This window comes from Hordeum vulgare, chromosome 5H (genome assembly GCF_904849725.1).
Source record: "Hordeum vulgare subsp. vulgare chromosome 5H, MorexV3_pseudomolecules_assembly, whole genome shotgun sequence".
Taxonomy (NCBI): Eukaryota; Viridiplantae; Streptophyta; class Magnoliopsida; order Poales; family Poaceae; genus Hordeum; species Hordeum vulgare.
Window position 1 is genome coordinate 541,941,132 of NC_058522.1, and position 18,736 is coordinate 541,959,867.

Consider the following 18,736-nt stretch of genomic DNA (forward strand, 5'->3'; position numbering starts at 1 on the left):
CTACTACAACATATCAACAACAAATGTGATGGGATGTCTAGGAGATGCACGGTGTTTTGATCCGAGGAGTTTATTGCATGTTAATACAGATGTGACGAATGCAAGAGCTAAGCTACGTAAGGGCCTGTCAGAGCATACTTGGAGCTGAAAATCGAGTACTTATAAGAAAAGGTAGGTTGAGAACCTCAATTTCTTGTTTTCCAAGCTAGAGGAAGATGAAGTTGTGAGGGCGCTTTTCTGGGTTGACGAGAGAACAAGGGCATTGTACCCAAAGTATAGAGATTGTGTGTTTTTTGACACCACATTCCGAACAATGGCTTTCTACATGGCATGTGGTATAACCTGCCAAATCACTCATATGCATAAATGTTTTTAAGTATGGTACCCAAATGATTCACCCATGAACTGTTTTTGAAATTTATTTACAATGGTTAATTTTATAGGCTGAAAAGATGACAATGAAGCTGAGAGAAGAGAGCGCGACTACGATCCATGAACATGATGTGCATCAAGAGATGTTATGACTTCTTGAGAGAACCATCTTGATTGTTTTTTTTCTTGATATATGGCTAACCATTGACAAGGTTATTCAACTGTGTTCTGACACTATCATGCTCCCATAATATCTTGGTCATTTTCTAGTCTGTAAAACAAAACATTATTTAAATGATGATAAACTACAAATGTAAACATATACAAAGAAGTAGAAAAACTAAAAGTTGCTTTGAAGCCATAACCCCTGCATGTTACATTCCCTCATGTCTTTGCCAATGACCATGAGGGTCATGCACTTCAGTTGCATAAGATACAGTGAGCTTTCATATTAAATCTTTGACAAAAGAAAACTTAGGCGACAATTATAGGTTTATTAGTTTTAATATGATTGCATATGATGGTTTATAAAAATCATCAACAAGGTATATTTTGGATGGGGCCGAGAAGGAGCTACCATCGTGGTTGATTATGTCTGCCTCGACTAATCATGACCAATTTGAGAAGGAATTACCATCGCGGTTTCAATTAGGTGTGTTTATTGTAGTTTTATCAATAGACATAGAAGTTTCTTACCACTATGGATTTGTACCGAATACTAATATGCTGGTTTTATATCCATTGTCTACTTAGCTCAATATTCTTTGAGTAAAAAAATGATGAAACTTGTACATGTATTGTCAAAATCAATGAAGTAAAATTAACGTCCCTTTAACCAATTAACATTTCATCATTAATAATCTATTTTTATATATTTGTCAGCCCGTGGCAATGGGGTACTATGCTAGTAAGAGAAGGTGGGAGACTGTGAGTGACCTTTGGTTAGTGTTGACAAGAGATCTCCATAAATTAAAGCTTTATAAACTTAAAAAAACTACAAATACGAGAAAAGCCCACGGCCTATGGATCCAAAGTATGCTGCACATAAGGCTATCCAGCCCACACCAACTACTTCTGCTGCAGCCCACGCACTGCAAAAGAAGAGGAAGAGCATCCCCACGTTCGCAGAATTTCGAAAATACAATTTACCGCTCGTTCCGTCAATCTGTCCATGCTTAGCAAGCGAGCGATCGAAGAGCGACGTAACGGGCCGGTCCGTTTAACAATTTCAACGTTCCTGGGTTTGGAACCTTTTTCCAGTCGATTTTTTCTGATTTTTGAAAAACTTTTAGAAGGTTTTTTGAACCATTTTTTCCTTTGTTCTGTTTTTCCATTTTCTTTTCTTTGTTTCTTTTTCATTTTTTATTAATTTAAATTTATGCACAATTTAAAAAATTGGCATGGTTTCAAAATTTGTACACAATTCAAAAAAGTTCACGGTTTCAAAATCTGTTCATGATTCGAATTTTCTTTACAAATTTGATATTTGTTCATGTTTAAAAGAAAAATTACAATTCTAAAAATGTTTCCGGTTTAATGAAAAATGTTGAAGATTTTAAAATTTTGGTGATGAATTTGAAATTTGTTCATAATTTGAAAAATGTTTGTGGTTTTAAAATTTCTTCACAGATTCAAAATATGTTCGCAATTTTATAATTTTGTGCATGAATGTGAAATTTATGCTTGTTTCAAAATTTATTCGCAATTCAAAAAAAAAAATTGTTTCAAAATTTGTTCACAATTCGAAATTTGTTCATGTTTCAAAATTTGTTGACAATTGAAAAAATATTCATGTTTTCAAAATTTGTTCATAGATTCAAAAAATGTTTTCTTTTTTTATAATATTGTTCATGAATTTTAAATTTATTCATGAATTATGGTTTCAAAATTTGTTCACAATTCGGAAAATGTTCACAACTTTATAATTTTGTTCACGAATGTGAAATTTATTCATGTTTCCAAAAAGATTCACAATTGAAAAAATGTTTGCTATTTCAAAATCTATGAACATTTTTTTTTGTGAATTTTTCATCAAATTTAACGTTCGAGAACATATTTTGGAATTTCAAACAAAGGATTAAGAAACACGAAAAAATGAATTGTTTGGATCTTCGTTGGTACTGGTTCTTATAAGCTTGTGCTGCTATATAATCACTAGCTCATAATCCTTTCGTTCGAAAATATTTGTCATAACAATGGATGTATCTAGATGTATTTTAATTCTAGATGTATTTATTTTTATATATTTATGTGATAAATAATTCCAGACAGAAAGAGTATTACCTATGCTGACTATCACGAAAAGATTTTTTTTACAGCAGCTCTCATGTTGTATTCTCGGTAATGCTCTATTTGTTTTTGCGAATTTATTGTTGCTACAGTGGACGCTCGCTGGCACACTCGATTCGCTCGTTCGCTATTTGTCCGGCCCAATCGGGACTGCCTGTGCGTTTGTCCGGCAGTCTGCCGCAGAATTTTGCTTCGTCTTTGCCTAAAAAAAACATTTCGCTTCGTCTTCCGCGGCAGAAAAACTCGAAAACTCCCGCACGAAACGAAACCCTCCCCAAATCCTCAAACCACACCGCCCTCTCCACCCCCAATCGCCCGCCTCGACCATGTCGCTGCTCGACGACGTCGACGACGAGGCCTTCCTCCTCGCCGCCGAGGCAGCGGAGGCCGCGGCGATCTCGTCCTCCAAGCGCCCCCGCCTCTCCACCTCCCCGTCGCCGACCCCCGCCGCCTCCGAGGGGGCCTACCTGTCCGCGCTCAAGGGCAGCCACAGCGCCGCCTGGAAGCAGCAGCAGGAAACCCTAACCCTCGCCCACAGGCGGCCCGGCGGCTCCAAGGTCCCAGGCGTCTCCCCTGCCGGCGGAGTCGCTGGCGGCGTACAGATCACCAAGGGCGCGTGCTTCAAGTGCGGGGACACCAGCCACTGGGCGAGAGAGTGCCCCCAATCCTTGCAGGCAAGTGTCGGCGGCGTAGGAGGCGGAATCGGCGGCTGCGGCGGCGGCGGCGTAGGAGGCGGAATCGGCGTCGGCGCTGGCGGCTATGTGGATATGGGCGGGGAGGTGGAGGAGAAGGCGTGCCCCTGCGGCTCTGGGATCTGCCTTGTGCTCACGTCCAGCACCCCCAGAAACCCCGGCCGCAAGTTCTACAGGTGTCCCGCGCGGGTGAGTATCATCCCTCATTGTTAAATCGCATCATCCTGTTACCCACTTCTGCTGTTACCTTGTGCATTTTGGAGAGTTTTACTTGTAATGCAATGTGCCCATGTGGTCTTGTGATTTGTATCCGCACAGCTAGTCCAGAACTTAAAAATCGTTAATAGTGAATCTGAACCAAGTGCAATGGCCGTCTGGATATGTAACAATACTGTTTGTTACAAAATCAAGTGCATGTATGGTTTGTTGCAAAATGAAGTTCACTCACATTTAGTACAGCTGATAGTTTTAACATTGTTTAATTTCGAGGTGATTAGCAACTGCATTTTGCTGTAGTATAGTTCATGGCCAATCTTCACTTCTCCTGCCATTGAGTTCTAGCTTCACTACTGTGTAATAATGTTGCATTCAGCTTGTCTCACGTTTACTAAGAAATAAAGACATGGTTTAGATATTGTGATGCATATTAATATTATCATACAAGAATTTCTCCGTGCTGGTTGATCAAAGATAGTACTCCCTCCCTCCCAAATTACTTGTCCTAGATTTGTCTAGATACGGATGTATCTAACAGAATTACTTGTCCTAGATTTGTCTAGATATGGATGTATCTAGACACATTTTAATGTTAGATACATCCGTATCTAGACAAATCTAGTACAAGTAATTTGGGACGGAGATAATAGTGTTTTGGCAGTGTGGCCTGCTGAGGTGAGTAACTGCTTATTATAGAATTTGGAGAAGTTAGTTTGACAAACGTGGTTATTTTTTCCCAGTTAGTAGTATGGTGCAGTTGCCAACTTGATGCCCATCGTAGCTTCCTTTAGAAGAACATCCTTTTTGTGTGTTTTACTGAGTACCAATGTGATTATTGTAAGAAGCTGTAGTACTTTTGTTTCATTCAATTTTGGTGGCGTGTTAGGATTAGACCTACAGCAGCAGTCAATTAGCTTGCGTGTGCTGCATGAACAGTGTTGTCATGGGTGCTTGACGGACTATATAAGTTGTGTTTCTATCCTTAGCTAGATATATAGGCATAATTTCTTTTTAGCTTCATTTTTATTGTTTTACCCTGTCAATTGCCTACTCTTTGACTTATACTCCATCCGTTTCTAAATATAAGACCTTTTAGAGATTTCATTATGAACTACTCCCTCCGTTCCTAAATATAAGTCTTTTTAGATGTTTCACTAGGGGACTACATACGGATGTATATAGACATACCTTAGAGTAGAATCACTCATTTTGCTCCGTACGTAGTCTTCTAGTGAAATCTCTAAAAAGACTTATATTTAGGAACGGAGGGGGTACATACGGATGCATATAGACATATATTAGAGTGTAGATTCATTTATTTTGCTCCGTATGTAGTCCATAATGTAATCTCTAAAAGGTCTTATATTTAGAAACGGAGGGAGTATATTTTAGGTTTTTGCTTACAAGTTCAAAAGCAAATAATATTGGCAGATGTCAGACCTCTTTCATGTGGTGTACCCCTGTACCTTTGGAATGCTGTTGTCTAGCATTATATCCAAGTATTTCATTGCACTTTCCAAAGAATATGTCTCTGAAGTCTACATATAGTCATTATTTTGATAATTTGAAATGCATCTCCTCTGCCTGGGCTAGGAAAATAGTACATCTATTTTGATTACCTTAGTCTTCATGTTTGTCCGCTTCTGTTATGTGTTTCTGAGTCATGGGTTCTGAAACTGTATTGCTGTAGTTTGGCCATGTACGGTGGTTTATCAACGTTATATGTTTTTTAGCAACAGTGTTATATGTATAATGCTATCTTCACCTGATATCAGCATGCTAAATTTGATCTATATTTGTTATGTCTGCTATCAGCTTAGGTATTCGTTTCTTGCACTATCCTACCCCAACACTGAATCCAAAAAGTCCTTGGAATAGGATATGAAATAAGTGATATCTGCACGATTCTGGTCTGGTTTGCTCCCGTCTCTGCCTTAGGTTAACTTCCGCCACTTCTCTTGCATTGGGGCAATTCCATTGGCATTAATGTGCCTAATACTAGCATCCAGTTAGCTAAGAAATTTTACAGATTGTATGAAAATCTTTCTGTTTTGCTATTTAAAATAAGTACTATCTCTGTTCCTAAATATAAACATCTTATATTTAGGAACAGAGGGTGTATCAATTAGTTAACTTATCAAAGAAAAGGAAAGTAAAATATGCAAGGTTAAGGCCACCACCTCAATGCTAAAAACTAAGCCTTAAAGTACAAATGAATACCAGATGCATGGAACTTCTGTTGAGTTGGAACATTAGTTGCACTTCATACATGAGAAAATGTTGGATAAATGCATAAGGTGAGCCTGTTGTTTGAGTTCTGTTGGCCAAATTTGCAGTCATGCATGAGTAATGTGTGTCTGTTGCCTCCTTAGTCCATAACCAACCTCCAGTATTTCTGGAGTATGATTGTTTGCCTGCTTGTTCAGAGTCATGATTATCATGTTGCAAATCTTGAACTTAATCTCGGAAAGTGTAAATCAATAAATGGCTATTGTTCTGTTGGCTGATGTATGCACATGCAGTATATTAGGCTAACCCAAACTGGAGATTTCCTTCTCTAGTCAAGAAAGAAGGCTATTTCTTGTATTTGTTTGCTTCTCCTATTTTAACATATCTGTTGTGCTGATGTTCTTTTTGCTGCCACTAGGACAATGGAGGTTGCAACTTCTTTGAGTGGTGCGATGCTCCATCTCCAGGCCCTGCTAATGCTCGCAGCAACACATGCTCTCAGTCAGATGCATCGATTGTGAATATGCCTTGTTCATGTGGGGCTGGAACATGCTTAATTCTCACTACAAAGGCGGGAGTTAATGTTGGGAGGCAGTTTTATCGCTGCCCAGTTCAGGTTCATTCATCTGGACGTTTTTATGCCCAACCTGAATTTACTTCTTTCTTTGATTCCATTGTTAGGTGCATGATAGTTTACCATATCCACTTTATGCTGCGGATGTGTTACGCTGGAGATTCGATGCCATGCTTTTATCTAGCGCGATGTGTTGTAATTTTTAATATTTAGTTATACTGAACACTTGGTGCTTATTTTCTCTTGCTAATTATTATTAAGCCACAAGGCATGTCATCTACTGAAGATATTGTTCGTATCAATTCCTACGGATGGAAGTTGCTGTGTTGACTTGGACAGTTACTTGGGCATTTATAACTCTTTATCTTGTGGTCACGATTCACTACTATCATATCATCCGCATATTACATGTTATTATTCCAATATAGAGGATGTTGACAGTCTGATAGTCACAGTTGCAGAGTGCAGTTATGAGTTCAGATTTAGTTGGCAAGAAAACAGATTCAAGTTTTAATGGGGTTCATATCTTGTTACCTTCTTGCTCTTATGTATGACTTATCAACTAGGTCACTTTGGGTTCAACTCATTTGTTCTTGATCATGAGGAAGTGGTTTCTGTACCATCTTAAATTGGCACGATATCAATTAACTGTATATGCATGGCCGACATGTTTTCTTTCCTGGTATCTGGAAATACTCTTCACAAATCTTAAATTGGCATGATATCATTTAACCGGGTATGCATGCCTGACATGTTTTTCTTTCATGATTCAAGTTTTAATGGAATACCCTTTACAGACTGCCATGCAATCCAATTGGTAGTTAAGTAAATATCCTTATTCTTTATCTGGTGAACAATAACAGCATGTGCTTGTTGCCTAGGTAGCTCTTTATTTTATTCTCATGATTCAAAATTACTCGAAATGATCTGTTGGCGAACAAAATCCGCTTAAAGAGATATTATGGCAGTTCCTACATGCAGTAGATCCTTTTTGTGTTAGTGGAGCATTTTTTTTTTTTGCTATCTGCATCTTTCCGGATAGCAACTGATGCTAGGATGCCATCAACTGGAGTATGTTTTAATAATCCTTGATATTCCTTGTTGCCTTTAACCTTTACTTTAATTTGATATTTGTTGTATCACTCCTGATAACTTGGGCATTTCATGTCTTTGTCCTGGTGTTGCACTGGGACAAATCTATCAGGGTGGTAGCTCTTGTGGCTTTTTCAAATGGTGTGACGATCAGCAGCCTAGGACAGCTGCTCCACTGCAAGGTGCTTCATCACCATATCAAGCTGGCGCTTCCCCCACCAACCAAAACATGAGCAAGAGCTCTTCGGGCTGCTTCAAATGCGGGCAAGAGAACCACTGGGCGAAGGACTGCCCGAATCAATCTTCGGATCCTTGCTCTGACAAAGGTGGGAGGACATTAAGTTCAGCAACCTCATCTGATGGGTGTTTCAAGTGTGGTAAGGCTGGTCACTGGTCCCGTGATTGCCCTGTTACAAACAGTGGTGGTGGTGGTGGTGGTGGTGCCGTCGGCAGCAATGTCAAGTCGTCTTCTACTTTGGGCTCATGGAACAGCAGGAGATACTGATAGCAGGTGCTCCTGTGAACTCAACTGAACTGACACGGACATGCTGTACGAAACTTGGACAAATGGCCTTTGCCACTTGCTGCTTAGGTACGCTCTCTGGCCGATGCCACTTGCAGACCTGCCACTGTTAAGTTGCAGCAAACGGGATTTGCTTTTGATATCTCGTGTCTATCCTGGTTGCTGTGTCGAACCTGTACTATCTGCTTTAGGCATTTCCACTTTTGTGAAGAAGAAAATGCCATTATGCTATGTTCATCGGCATGTCTTTGCACTTGCAGTTCAATATCAAATCCATGTTTATGCTCTCTCACTGAAAAAGAAATCCATGTTTATGCTCTCTCACTGAAAAAGAAATCCATGTTTATGCTTGTGTTCTTCCCTTTGCTTTGGAAAATACAGTAGTACTTGCTACTGCTACAGTATAGATATTTCTGGAGTTTGAGATGGAGGTAGATAGGATACTATTTAAAGTTAGAGGCTGGACCCTGTACTGTACTAGAACTAAATACAGCCCTACCTATGACAAGACTCACTCATCAAGTGAGGCAGAGCAATGAAAGGCCGGGACAATTGTTCTCTGTAGAGCAACTTATTACTCACACCCACTGTGCCATACACTTAGGACCCAGCTATTAAAGGATAGGAACAAATTAAGGCTGACCAATTGAACGCCCCACCCTCACCCTCACCCTAGAGAGCGCTATCCGCTCCAGGCCGCGCGAGTTGCACATGGTCTATGGTAGTACGAGCTGGTCGACGCGAGGGTGGGGTGGAAATGGAATCTCCAGAGATTGGTTAGCCAGCGCCCAGCAGCATACAGGAGTAGTAATCGCGGCTGTCCTGTCCTGTGGCGTGCGTGGTCCTGGGGAGCGGTGGTGGCTGGTGCCACGCCAGTTCAACTGCAGGAATGGTTGGCGCCATTACATGTGCCCATTGTTTGCCACTCATCAAAGGCTTTTTGGCCATGGTAGTACCTGACACTACAGGTCGGTTTCCCACAGCCATCTCGCGGTCCCCTATCCACCCTAGCCAGCCACCCTCGGGACGCAGATCTGAGATGCCCCCCTCTCCCTCCCCCTCCACTACCCAAGCCTTACTGGGAAAGATTTGCTGTTTATTTGTTCGCTGTCTATTCGGTTGGCCCCCCTCCTCCGCTCCCCATTTGTTGTTTGTTGTTACGTGCACTCAGTGCGCTTCTCCGCTCTTGGGTTGGGTTGGGTTGGGTTGGGTTGGGAGGGAGAAGCGCTTTGGCACGAGCATGTCTCGTTTTCCTAATAGTCAATGCTCTGTTGGTAGAGTTCTCCCTCAAGAAAGATTGCCTAGACAGTAGTAGCATCTTTTTGAAAGAGTAATGGGGAGGGGACTACGATGTCAACAACCAAAGTTTCCCAGTCAAGGTATCTATCATACTAGTAGTTAGTACTCCTATATAGTACTACTGCACTTGTTTGTATCTCTCTGAATGTGAAGATGTCAATGAATATGACTACTGGTATTATTATTACTACTGCAAGTAGTGGAGTATGTCAGAACAGTAGCAAATGTTCTTTGCTTTAAGTAATTACCAATCATCTGCCTGACAATCTGGTCCCAGCATCTACATGTGGATTAATTATGTAGCAGCGCTCCTCCTTCTGTTTTAAACCCGCTCTGCACCGGTTTCATTGAGCGACAGCAGCCTGTGTATATATGTGTGCAGAGAGAAGAGGGTCAGCGGTTGGTTATCCAGGCCAGCCAGACACAACTCCATTCTGCAAATGCCCCAAGCTGACGCCTCCCCGGGCGCGTCCAGCATAGTATTTTTACCCCAAGGCAGCAAGCAAGCGAAGCGTCCTCCGCGCAGCCCCGTTGCCCATGCCATGTCCGGTTCCACCACCACCACCACCACCTTTTCTGTCGTCGTCCTCCTCGCTGCCATGCCACAGGGAAAAAGGACCACCTGGAACTAGAGCGAGAAAATGGTGGCCATGGAGCGCCTCGGGACAAACCCGGCGGGCCCTGCCGCCCATAAACTCCCCCCTCCTCCTCTTGCCGGGGCTTCCGCCAGTGGGTCACCTCACCACCGTCCCTCTCACCTCTCAGCCTCTGCCTCACCAACTAGCCCAGCCATTCACCGACGTGTCGCCGCCCCATTGGCCGCCTCCCGTGTTGCCTGCGCCGCCCGAGCTCGAACTCACATCACTCCGTGCGGTGCGGTGCGAGCTCGTAAATATCTCCGTCGCATCGCTGCCGCCTGCCTGCCTCCTCCTGCTGGTGGTGGTGGTGGTGGTGCGTGTCTGTCCATCGATTTCCTCAGCTCGTGGTAGCACTGCACCACTGCTGCCGGACTGTACCGGCGTCTCGTTCTGTCGCTCGCTTTCCTTCCTTCCACCTTTTCGCGCGTCGCGTTTAGTTACGCGGTGCTCGGGGCATCCACTGTGCATGCATGCATGCCTGCCCCCCTCTCTACTAGTCGCGCGGTAGATGGGTGATCAATTATGCGGCGTTGCTACTACTGGTAGTGTGGCTTTTACTATATTTGTTGCTCGTTGCTTGTTGCTTGATGTGATGATGATGAGTAGTCGCCGTGTTCAGACGGGGGCGGCCAGTGCAGCTAGCTGTAGCCTTTCCGTCTCGTCTTTTCGACCCGGATGAGGTAACTCCTTCATTTCCCGCCCACGTCTCGCTCGCTCGCTCCCCCGTGCGTGCTGATTGGGGTTCCTACGTCACGTCGCCGGTCTTTTCCTCCACACTCTCCCCCTCCACTTTTCTTCGCCCCGACTCCAGCCCTCTCCTTCTGCCAAACACTTTTTTCTTCCTTCTCACACGCCTGCTTGCTGTGGATGATGTACACGTGCTCATACAGAACTCGGCACAGAGAGAGAGAGAGAGGGAGAGGGGGTGGGGTTGAGTATTCGCATGAACCTCCCAGTTTACTTTTACCGCAACAATATATACGATTCACGTATCCCGAGCATGGAAAGCTGGCTCAAGGAGACAACGAGAGTTTGTTTATGGACAGCAAGTTCCAAGGACCAGTTGAGCCAGTGAGACGTGAGGTGAGGGCGGAGATGCCTCCACCTCGGCTTTCCGGAACGCCGAAACCGAAATTCGCCCGTATAAACAAGAAATTCACATACCAAGCAGCTAGCTTGGCAAGCTACCAACAAAAACTTGCAATCAATCAGAAAACAAGAAATTCACGTTCACTTCCAAGTTGTCCTTTCCGGACGGGAACTCGACGGGCGCGTCCCCGTTTGGACAAAAGCGTGAGGTGGACGTGACAGCGCGACAGATCCAACCAGATCTCTCTGAGGTGAGGCCGTGGGGGCGAGAGAAAATAATACTAATAATAATCGTGTCGCTACTGCACCAGCTGCACGTTGTTTTTTCCGCTGTCACGGTTGGAGGGGGTAGCAACACAACAGCAGCAAGCCGGGTCGCCGCGGTGACACTTGCTAGTTTAGTTTAATACTAGCTGCTAGTACATGTGACCGTCCCTGTTTAGGGTGGGAAAGCAGCGGTATCAGTTACTTAAACTAGACTAGACGTTGGCTCATCCTCGCTAAAAGTGGAAAGTAGCGGTGACAAATCAAATGAATATTGCTGCTAGAGTAGTAGTACTACCACTTTGCCAGCCATGTTCTGCAACAGGGATAAATACGGTATGATTTGCCAACTAACCCGTTGTTTGCATCTGTTTGGTAGGGATCCTCCTAGTAAGTTCGTCGCTCTATTTTTAATGCGCTTTACTGAGACGTAGTAGGAGCACGTACTTGTTCTCCAAACCAACTCCGGAACTGGGAGCTGCGCAGGTTATTAGCAGGCTTGTTTATCATTAGTGCCTTAATTGTTAACGAACAAATACGGGATCCTTTTATGAGTTCCGTACCCGATCTTTCGGCAGCTAGCAGAAGAAAGATCACAACGAGTGATCCAGGTACAAGTGAACTCCATTCTCTCCTTTAATTCCAGCTTTTCGGTTTGAGCTACACTTGTAGTAGTAGGCGGGTGGGCAGGCCTAGCGCGTCGACTGTCGGGAACTCCAAATATGGCACGAACCCGAAAGCCCAAACGGTGCCACGCACAGAGGCGCTTTCCGATCACAATGACTGTTCAGGGTCCGGATTGAACGAACCGAGTTCCTCCTGGCTCCTGCCTGGGCTGAGCTGTGGGTGCTGTTGCATGCTCCTGTGTCCTGTCGCGGCGGCAGCGTTGCTCCTGTAGCTGGATAAGGGCAACTCCAAGCATGACCCCAAATTTGGACGTCCGTTTTCTTTAAATTTCGTCGGTTTAAAGCAAAGAAAAGGGCACACATGTTTGTTTGCGATCGTTCGGCCGTCGGTGCGTCCAACAAGACCGCCCTATCCCAAACTGAATTTCATTTGTTTGAGGTAGAGAAAACGACACACATGTCTATTTGCGGTCGTTCGGCCGCCCCAACACAGCCGCCTCATCTCAAACTGTCCTAGACGCTCGACAAATTAAACCATAGCTCCAGTTTGCCGCTGATCACATTGGGCATGACAAATAGACATGACAAACAAATTTACAAACTTAAAACATTAACATAAAAGCGGTTCGAAGTCAACTTCAGCGATTTCTAGAAAAAAACTAAAACTAAATTGACATAAAAAAAAGTAGAAGCCCCTCACCGTCGTGGCAGTCGTTGCCATTAGATGTCGGCACCGTCGTCGTCTTCGTTGTCTGTGAGGTCAATGTAGGACGGGGACTGCCACGCGGGAGGCGCGACCGGAGGCGGTTGCATTGGAGCCTGTGCCACCTATTTCCGTGGCGGAGACGAAGACCAGGCCATGTCGTGCATGGGCTCCGGCGATGGCACAGAGCTAGAGCTTATGTTGCCCTTGTCCCGGTCCAGCCACAACAGGCCCATCGCAATACAAAGGGTGAGCTCCTCCATACCGTCCGGCTTTGTTCTACACGACAACAACTCTTAGTTGTCGTCCACGCTAGATCTGTCATCAAATGCCATGCTGCTGCCTTTGCTCGGCATAGATCTATAGGAAGGGAGTGAAGAGAGGAGGAGACAGAGAGAGAAGTGAAGGGGAGAGTGATCTTTGACTCTGGTCTGAGATCTACCTGGAGCGGGGATATGTGTGGGGTCGAAGTGGGCTAGTGTGGGCCGACCCGATGTGGTGGACGCGTCGGGGCCTTTTTCATATCCATCTCGGATTTAGGTTGGATTTGATGTGTGTGAGGCTGTTTCTGGAAGCCGGACTTTAGATGCTCTTCAGTCTAAAGTTTAGAAGCCACACTTTAGATGCTTTTTAGTCTAAAGTTTAGAACCCAGACTTTAGATGCTCTTGATATATCTATTTTTTTTCCTAGGCGATAAACCCTAGGGTTTTGAATTCTTCCGGTGCCAACGCCGGAATCTCTATCTCCTCGGGCATGCTTGCCCCGACGACTACTGACTTTCGGGCTGATTAAGGGGGATCTTGGTGATCCTTCATGATCTTGGAGGAAGTTCTCCTGGGACAGCGAGCGGCGACGAGATCGGATCTGGTGACAATGACGGAAGGCGCTGGATCACAAGGGAGAAGGAGCAAGGAATCTGAGGAGGAACTCTTGTCTTGTCTCATGCTGCAGGAAGAAGAGGAGGATGATTTCATCTGGGAGGAGTTGCCGGACATGGTTGAGCTGGCGAAGTGGCTAGCGATTGCATGCGTTCACACTACCAAAACCTTCAACCCTGATGCATTGTACGACGACTTGAGGACGGCCTGTAATCCGGAAAAATAGGTAGTGTGGAGGAGAATCAAAGAAAATCTATTCACGACTCAATTTGGGTGCCTCGCACACTCGAACAAGGTGATGTTGAAGGGCCATGGCTGTTTCGGGAGCAAGCAGTGATCTTGAAGGAGTATGACGGTTTCAGGAACCCTGATTCGATAAAGCTCGATAGGTTAGTTGTATGGGCACATATACATGGACTACCCGACAAATTCCTGACTGAGCCTCATGGGTTGGGAAGGTAGAAGAGGTGCAATTGAAGCTCCTGGTAGGATTCTTTGGGGAGTTTGTCAGAGTTAGGGTAAGCATCGATATCAATGCAAAAAATCAAGAGGTTTGTAAGTGGCAAGAAAGGGGATGAAAGAGTGAGGTATCAAGTCAAGTATGAGAAACTGCCGACCTTGAGTTACAATTGCGGTGAATTTGGCCACTTCATGATGAGTGCGGAGAAGGGGAGCACGATGAGTCCACTTTTGAATGGGGAGATTTGCTCTTTGCTGATTTCATACGGTTTAAACCCATCGGACATGGGGCACTAGCACCATCACGGGGCCAATGGGGAACAAGGTCGGGAGGCCGTGGCAGGGGCCATGAACAATATGATCCAAATCAAAGCCGGCGTTTCAACGCCAAGCAACTGCACCAGAACCAGACCAGCATTGATGCAATGAGGCAGTCCATAAAACCAGTCAGGAGAAAGAGGTAGTGCGTGAAAGCAGTTCCATATCCGACAAAACGAGGTTTCGTGGATTCGGCAAGTGCCTCGGCGGGGACAACTACAACTTTGGTGGTCAGCGATAGGATTCCGCCAATCCCCCCTCTACCTCATGTTTATGTTTCTCCAAGGAAGGAATGAAAAAGGCAAAAAAAGGGAGCCAAGGTTGAGCAGCCAGTGAGGAACCTAAACCTGGACGAGCGAACCGCAATGAGTGAGACACAAAATAAACATGATGCAACATCGGCGGGCTCCCTTATGGAGTTCCACCGGGCACAATGAGTATCCTTGGCTGGAACTGTCGTGGCGCGGGTAACGCTGTGACAGTGAGAGAACTTCACGATCTTGCGAAGGATTTTGCCCCTACCCTTACGTGCATTGTTGAAACTCAAATATACAGATCGAGGGTAGAAAGTTTAGCTTCTAGTATTGGTTATGATAATGCTTTTGCGGTGAGTAGTCAAGGTAGAAGTGGTGGTATGGGCCTGTTCTGGAATAATCCAATAAAAAATGATGTAATTGGTTATACAGCTTACCACATTGATTGTTGCATTGAGGAACCAGATGCTGACCCGTGAAGGATGACCCTTCTGTTTGGGGAAGCACGAACACATCTTCACCATCAAGCTTGGGATGTTTTGAAAGGGATAAGCACCCTGAACAGTCTCCCTTGGCTTTGCATTGGAGACTTCAACGAAGTCCTTCGCTCGGAGGAGCTTGATGGGGTTGCGGAAAGAAGTAACACACAAATCCAAGAATTCTGGGACGCGGTGGATGTGTGTATGATGATGGACATTGGTTACCAAGGCAACTTCTCGACATTTGAAAAGAAACTTGCTGGTGGGAGCTTCACTTGGGTTCACCTAGATCATGCGCTAGCTACACGAGATTGGAATGACAGGTTTCCTAAAGCATTCCTCTCGCACTTAACAACCGCAACATCTGACCATTGCCCGACACTGCTGAAGTTACAAGGGATAACGCCACCGAGTGCCAAACAAGCTTCAGATAATGTGGGAAACACACGAAACTGGGCAGGATACAATCACATATAGCTGGTCTTTGGGAGGACCGGACGAGTGCATGCGTGCCTTGAGGGCGAAAGTAACTGACTTGTCAAGAAGGTTGGGGTCGTGGAACAACAACACCTTCGGCATCATAAGAAAAGAAATAAAAAGTTTAAAGCTTGAACTAGAACGCTTGCGAAGTGCACTAGGAACGAAAGCCCCGACCCATGTGGAGTTGAAGATTAATGAAAAACTGATTGAGCTATATCACCGGGAAGAGCTGATGTGGAGGCAAAGATCTCGGTTGGAGTGGCTATCAGCCGGAGACAGGAATACACGTTTCTTTCACCTCCGTGCTAGTCAACGACAAAAGAAGAATATGATCAAAGCTCTTGTAGATTCCATGGAGGTGTTGACGGAAGACCAGGCGGAACTTAGAGCGCTTGTTAACGATTTTTACAAGAATCTTTACACCTTTGAGGAGGTCACGGGCATGGACGAGGTGCTTTCAAAGGTAACGGTCAGAGTTGCAGCAGAGATGAATGCAAAGCTTGGAGCGCCCTACACGAATGAGGAAGTTAAAACTGCTCTATTTCAGATGTTCCCTACGAAGGCGCCAGGACCTGATGGTTTCCCCGCTCACTTTTATCAGAGGCATTGGGACATTTGCGGGGACGAAGTAACTAGGGCGGTTCTGAAAATTGTGAGAGACAAAGAGGGAGCAGATTGTGTCAATGATACAATTTTGGTGTTGATCTCGAAGGTTCTTAATTCTACTTCGCTTTCTTTGTTTGTCCCATTAGCCTTTGATATGTAATATACAAAATTGTGTCAAAGATGGTGGCAAATAGGCTCAAGGTGATTCTTCCTGACATAATCTCTGAGGAACAAACAACATTTGTACCTCACAGGTTGATCACATACAACATCATCAGTGCCTACGAGTGTTTGCACTTCATTAGGAGGAGTTAGGCGAAATCGTATAGTTTCTGTGCCTTGAAACTGGATATGATGAAATCGTATGACAGACTGGAGTGATCTTACTTGCAAGCTATGATGGAGTAGCTGGGTTTTGCACAAACCTGGATAAACACAATAATGGGCATGGTAAGATAAGTATCTTTTTCAGTTTTGTTTAATGGAGAAAAACTCGAAGAGTTTATGCCCACACGGGGTATCCGCGAGGGAGATCCTATCTCCCCCATCTTTTCTTGATCGCAACAGAGAGCCTCTCATGCCTTTTGAAATCCTGTTCTCAATCATCAGTCCTGGAAGGGATCAAGGTGGCACCGACAACCCTAGCTATTAACCATCTCCTTTTTGCTCATGATAGCCTGTTATTGTTCAAGTCTAGTGATAAGGGAGTTGCCATGGTTTCAAACCTCTTGGATACTTATTGTAATGCTTCAGGACAGAGAATCAATCATGCCAAATCGACGATTTTCTTCAGCAAGGGTTGCCCACAATCTTTGAGAGATAGCATCAAAAGCAATTTAAATGCTATAATGAGTCTTTGAGTGACAGATATTTGGGCATGCCAACATGTCGGTCACTCTAAGATGGGGACTTTTAAATACTTAAGAGATAGAGTTTGGGAAAGGGTAAAAGGATGGATGGAGAAGCTCCTCTTGACAGCGGGGAAAGAGGTCCTTATCAAATTGGTGGCCCAAGCCATCCTAGTCTATTCGATGTCTTGTTTCAGGTTGCCAAGGGGTGTGAGTGAAAACATTACTTCTATCATTCGGCAATTGTGGTGAGGGAGCAAACGTGGGAAACGGAAACCAGCTTGGGTCTCCTGGTATGTTATGACAAAGCCTAAATACCTTGGTGGTATGGGATTCAGGGACTTGGAGGTTTTTAACCCCGCCTTGCTGGCTCGTCAAGCATGAAGATTGCTGATGGAGCCAAGTTCTATTAGTGCAAAAATCCTTAGGGTTGCTTATTTCCCAAACACAAACTTTCTGGAGGCGGAACTTGGAAGCCACCCGTCACAGATTTGGAGAGCTATCCTTGATGGTAGAGAAATGCTGAAACAAGGGGTGATCAAGCGTATAGGAAACGGTCAAAATACAGACATCTGGGATACAAATTGGTTACCCAGGCTGGGACCTTTGAGGCCGTTTACAACCCTCACAAGTGACCGACCTACATGGGTGTCAGAGCTGATCGATGGAACCACAACAACATGGAAGGAAGACCTCATAAGAACCACATTTTTACCCTTTGATGGGGACACTATCGTGTCTATACCTTTATGCACAAGGAACGTGGACGATTTCTAGGCATGGTCGGTTGAGAGGAACGAACCTTGTCGGTCCGTTCGACATACTGTATGGTGATCAACACACGTGAGCACCACGAGAACTGGCTAGAAGGAAATGGTGGAGAATCAGGACTAGGTGCAACGGACAAAGAGTGGACGAGGCTCTGGCATATTCAGTTCCCCTCAAAAGTAAATGTGTTCTTATGGCGCCTCACCCCGACATTCGGTGCCAATGATGGACCTGCTGTGCCATCGTCACATGGCAGATTCTAAGGTATGTGCTTTGTGTGGGCGAGAGGATTCGTGGAGACAGGCACTCTTGGACTGCTCTATGTTGAGATGTATCTGGGCACTTGCGAGGGACGAGCTGGTGGAGAAAATGAGTCTAAACATGGATCCTAATGCAAGAAACTGGATGTTCTCTTTGCATGAGGAGCTACCAGAGCGGTACTTTGTGCTAATGGTTGTGACTCTTTGGATGGTGTGGAGAACACGACAGAAAGCTATATATGAGGAAGAGTTCCAAAGTCCACACTCGGTCAATCTTTTTATCGAGTCTTACATCTCAGATTTACATGTGTTAAAGGGTCATGTGAACACTCCAGCTAGTCCATGGGTGACTCAGCTATCTCAATGGATCCCTTCGTCGGCGCATGTGTTCAAGGTGAACGTTGATGGTGCTGTTTCACCGAATCAGAGAAGAGGGATTGATGCAACCATATGCCGTGATCATAATGAAACATTCCATGGGGGCGTCGACCATTGTCTTCAAAGGTATAAGTGATCTAACAACTCTTGAAGCATTAGCGGTGCGCGAGGCCTTAGCCCTCGCGAATGATCTTAATGTGCAAAACATATATGTGGCCTCAGACTGCAAGATGGTGGTGGATGATATAAAGCATGGGAACCCGCGAAGCTGTAGAGCTATATTACATGAGATTATAGATCATAAAAACTCATTTACTTCATGTACTTTTGTTCATGAGTTTAGGAGCTTGAATTTCGAGGCTCATAATTTAAACAAGCATGTTACTAGACTAGGTGTTGGC

At 44.7% G+C, this 18,736-nt stretch overlaps 1 protein-coding gene across 1 annotated transcript; it reads left to right on the plus strand.

Moving 5' to 3' along the window:
- Positions 1-2,898: 2,898 nt before the first annotated feature.
- On the plus strand, positions 2,899-8,287 carry LOC123452584 (DNA-binding protein HEXBP-like). The gene is made up of 3 exons (XM_045129260.1): positions 2,899-3,542; positions 6,217-6,414; positions 7,577-8,287. Exons 1-3 carry the CDS (start codon positions 2,988-2,990, stop codon positions 7,967-7,969), a joined length of 1,146 nt encoding a protein of 381 aa, XP_044985195.1. The 5' UTR covers positions 2,899-2,987; the 3' UTR covers positions 7,970-8,287.
- The last annotated feature ends 10,449 nt before the right edge of the window (positions 8,288-18,736 follow it).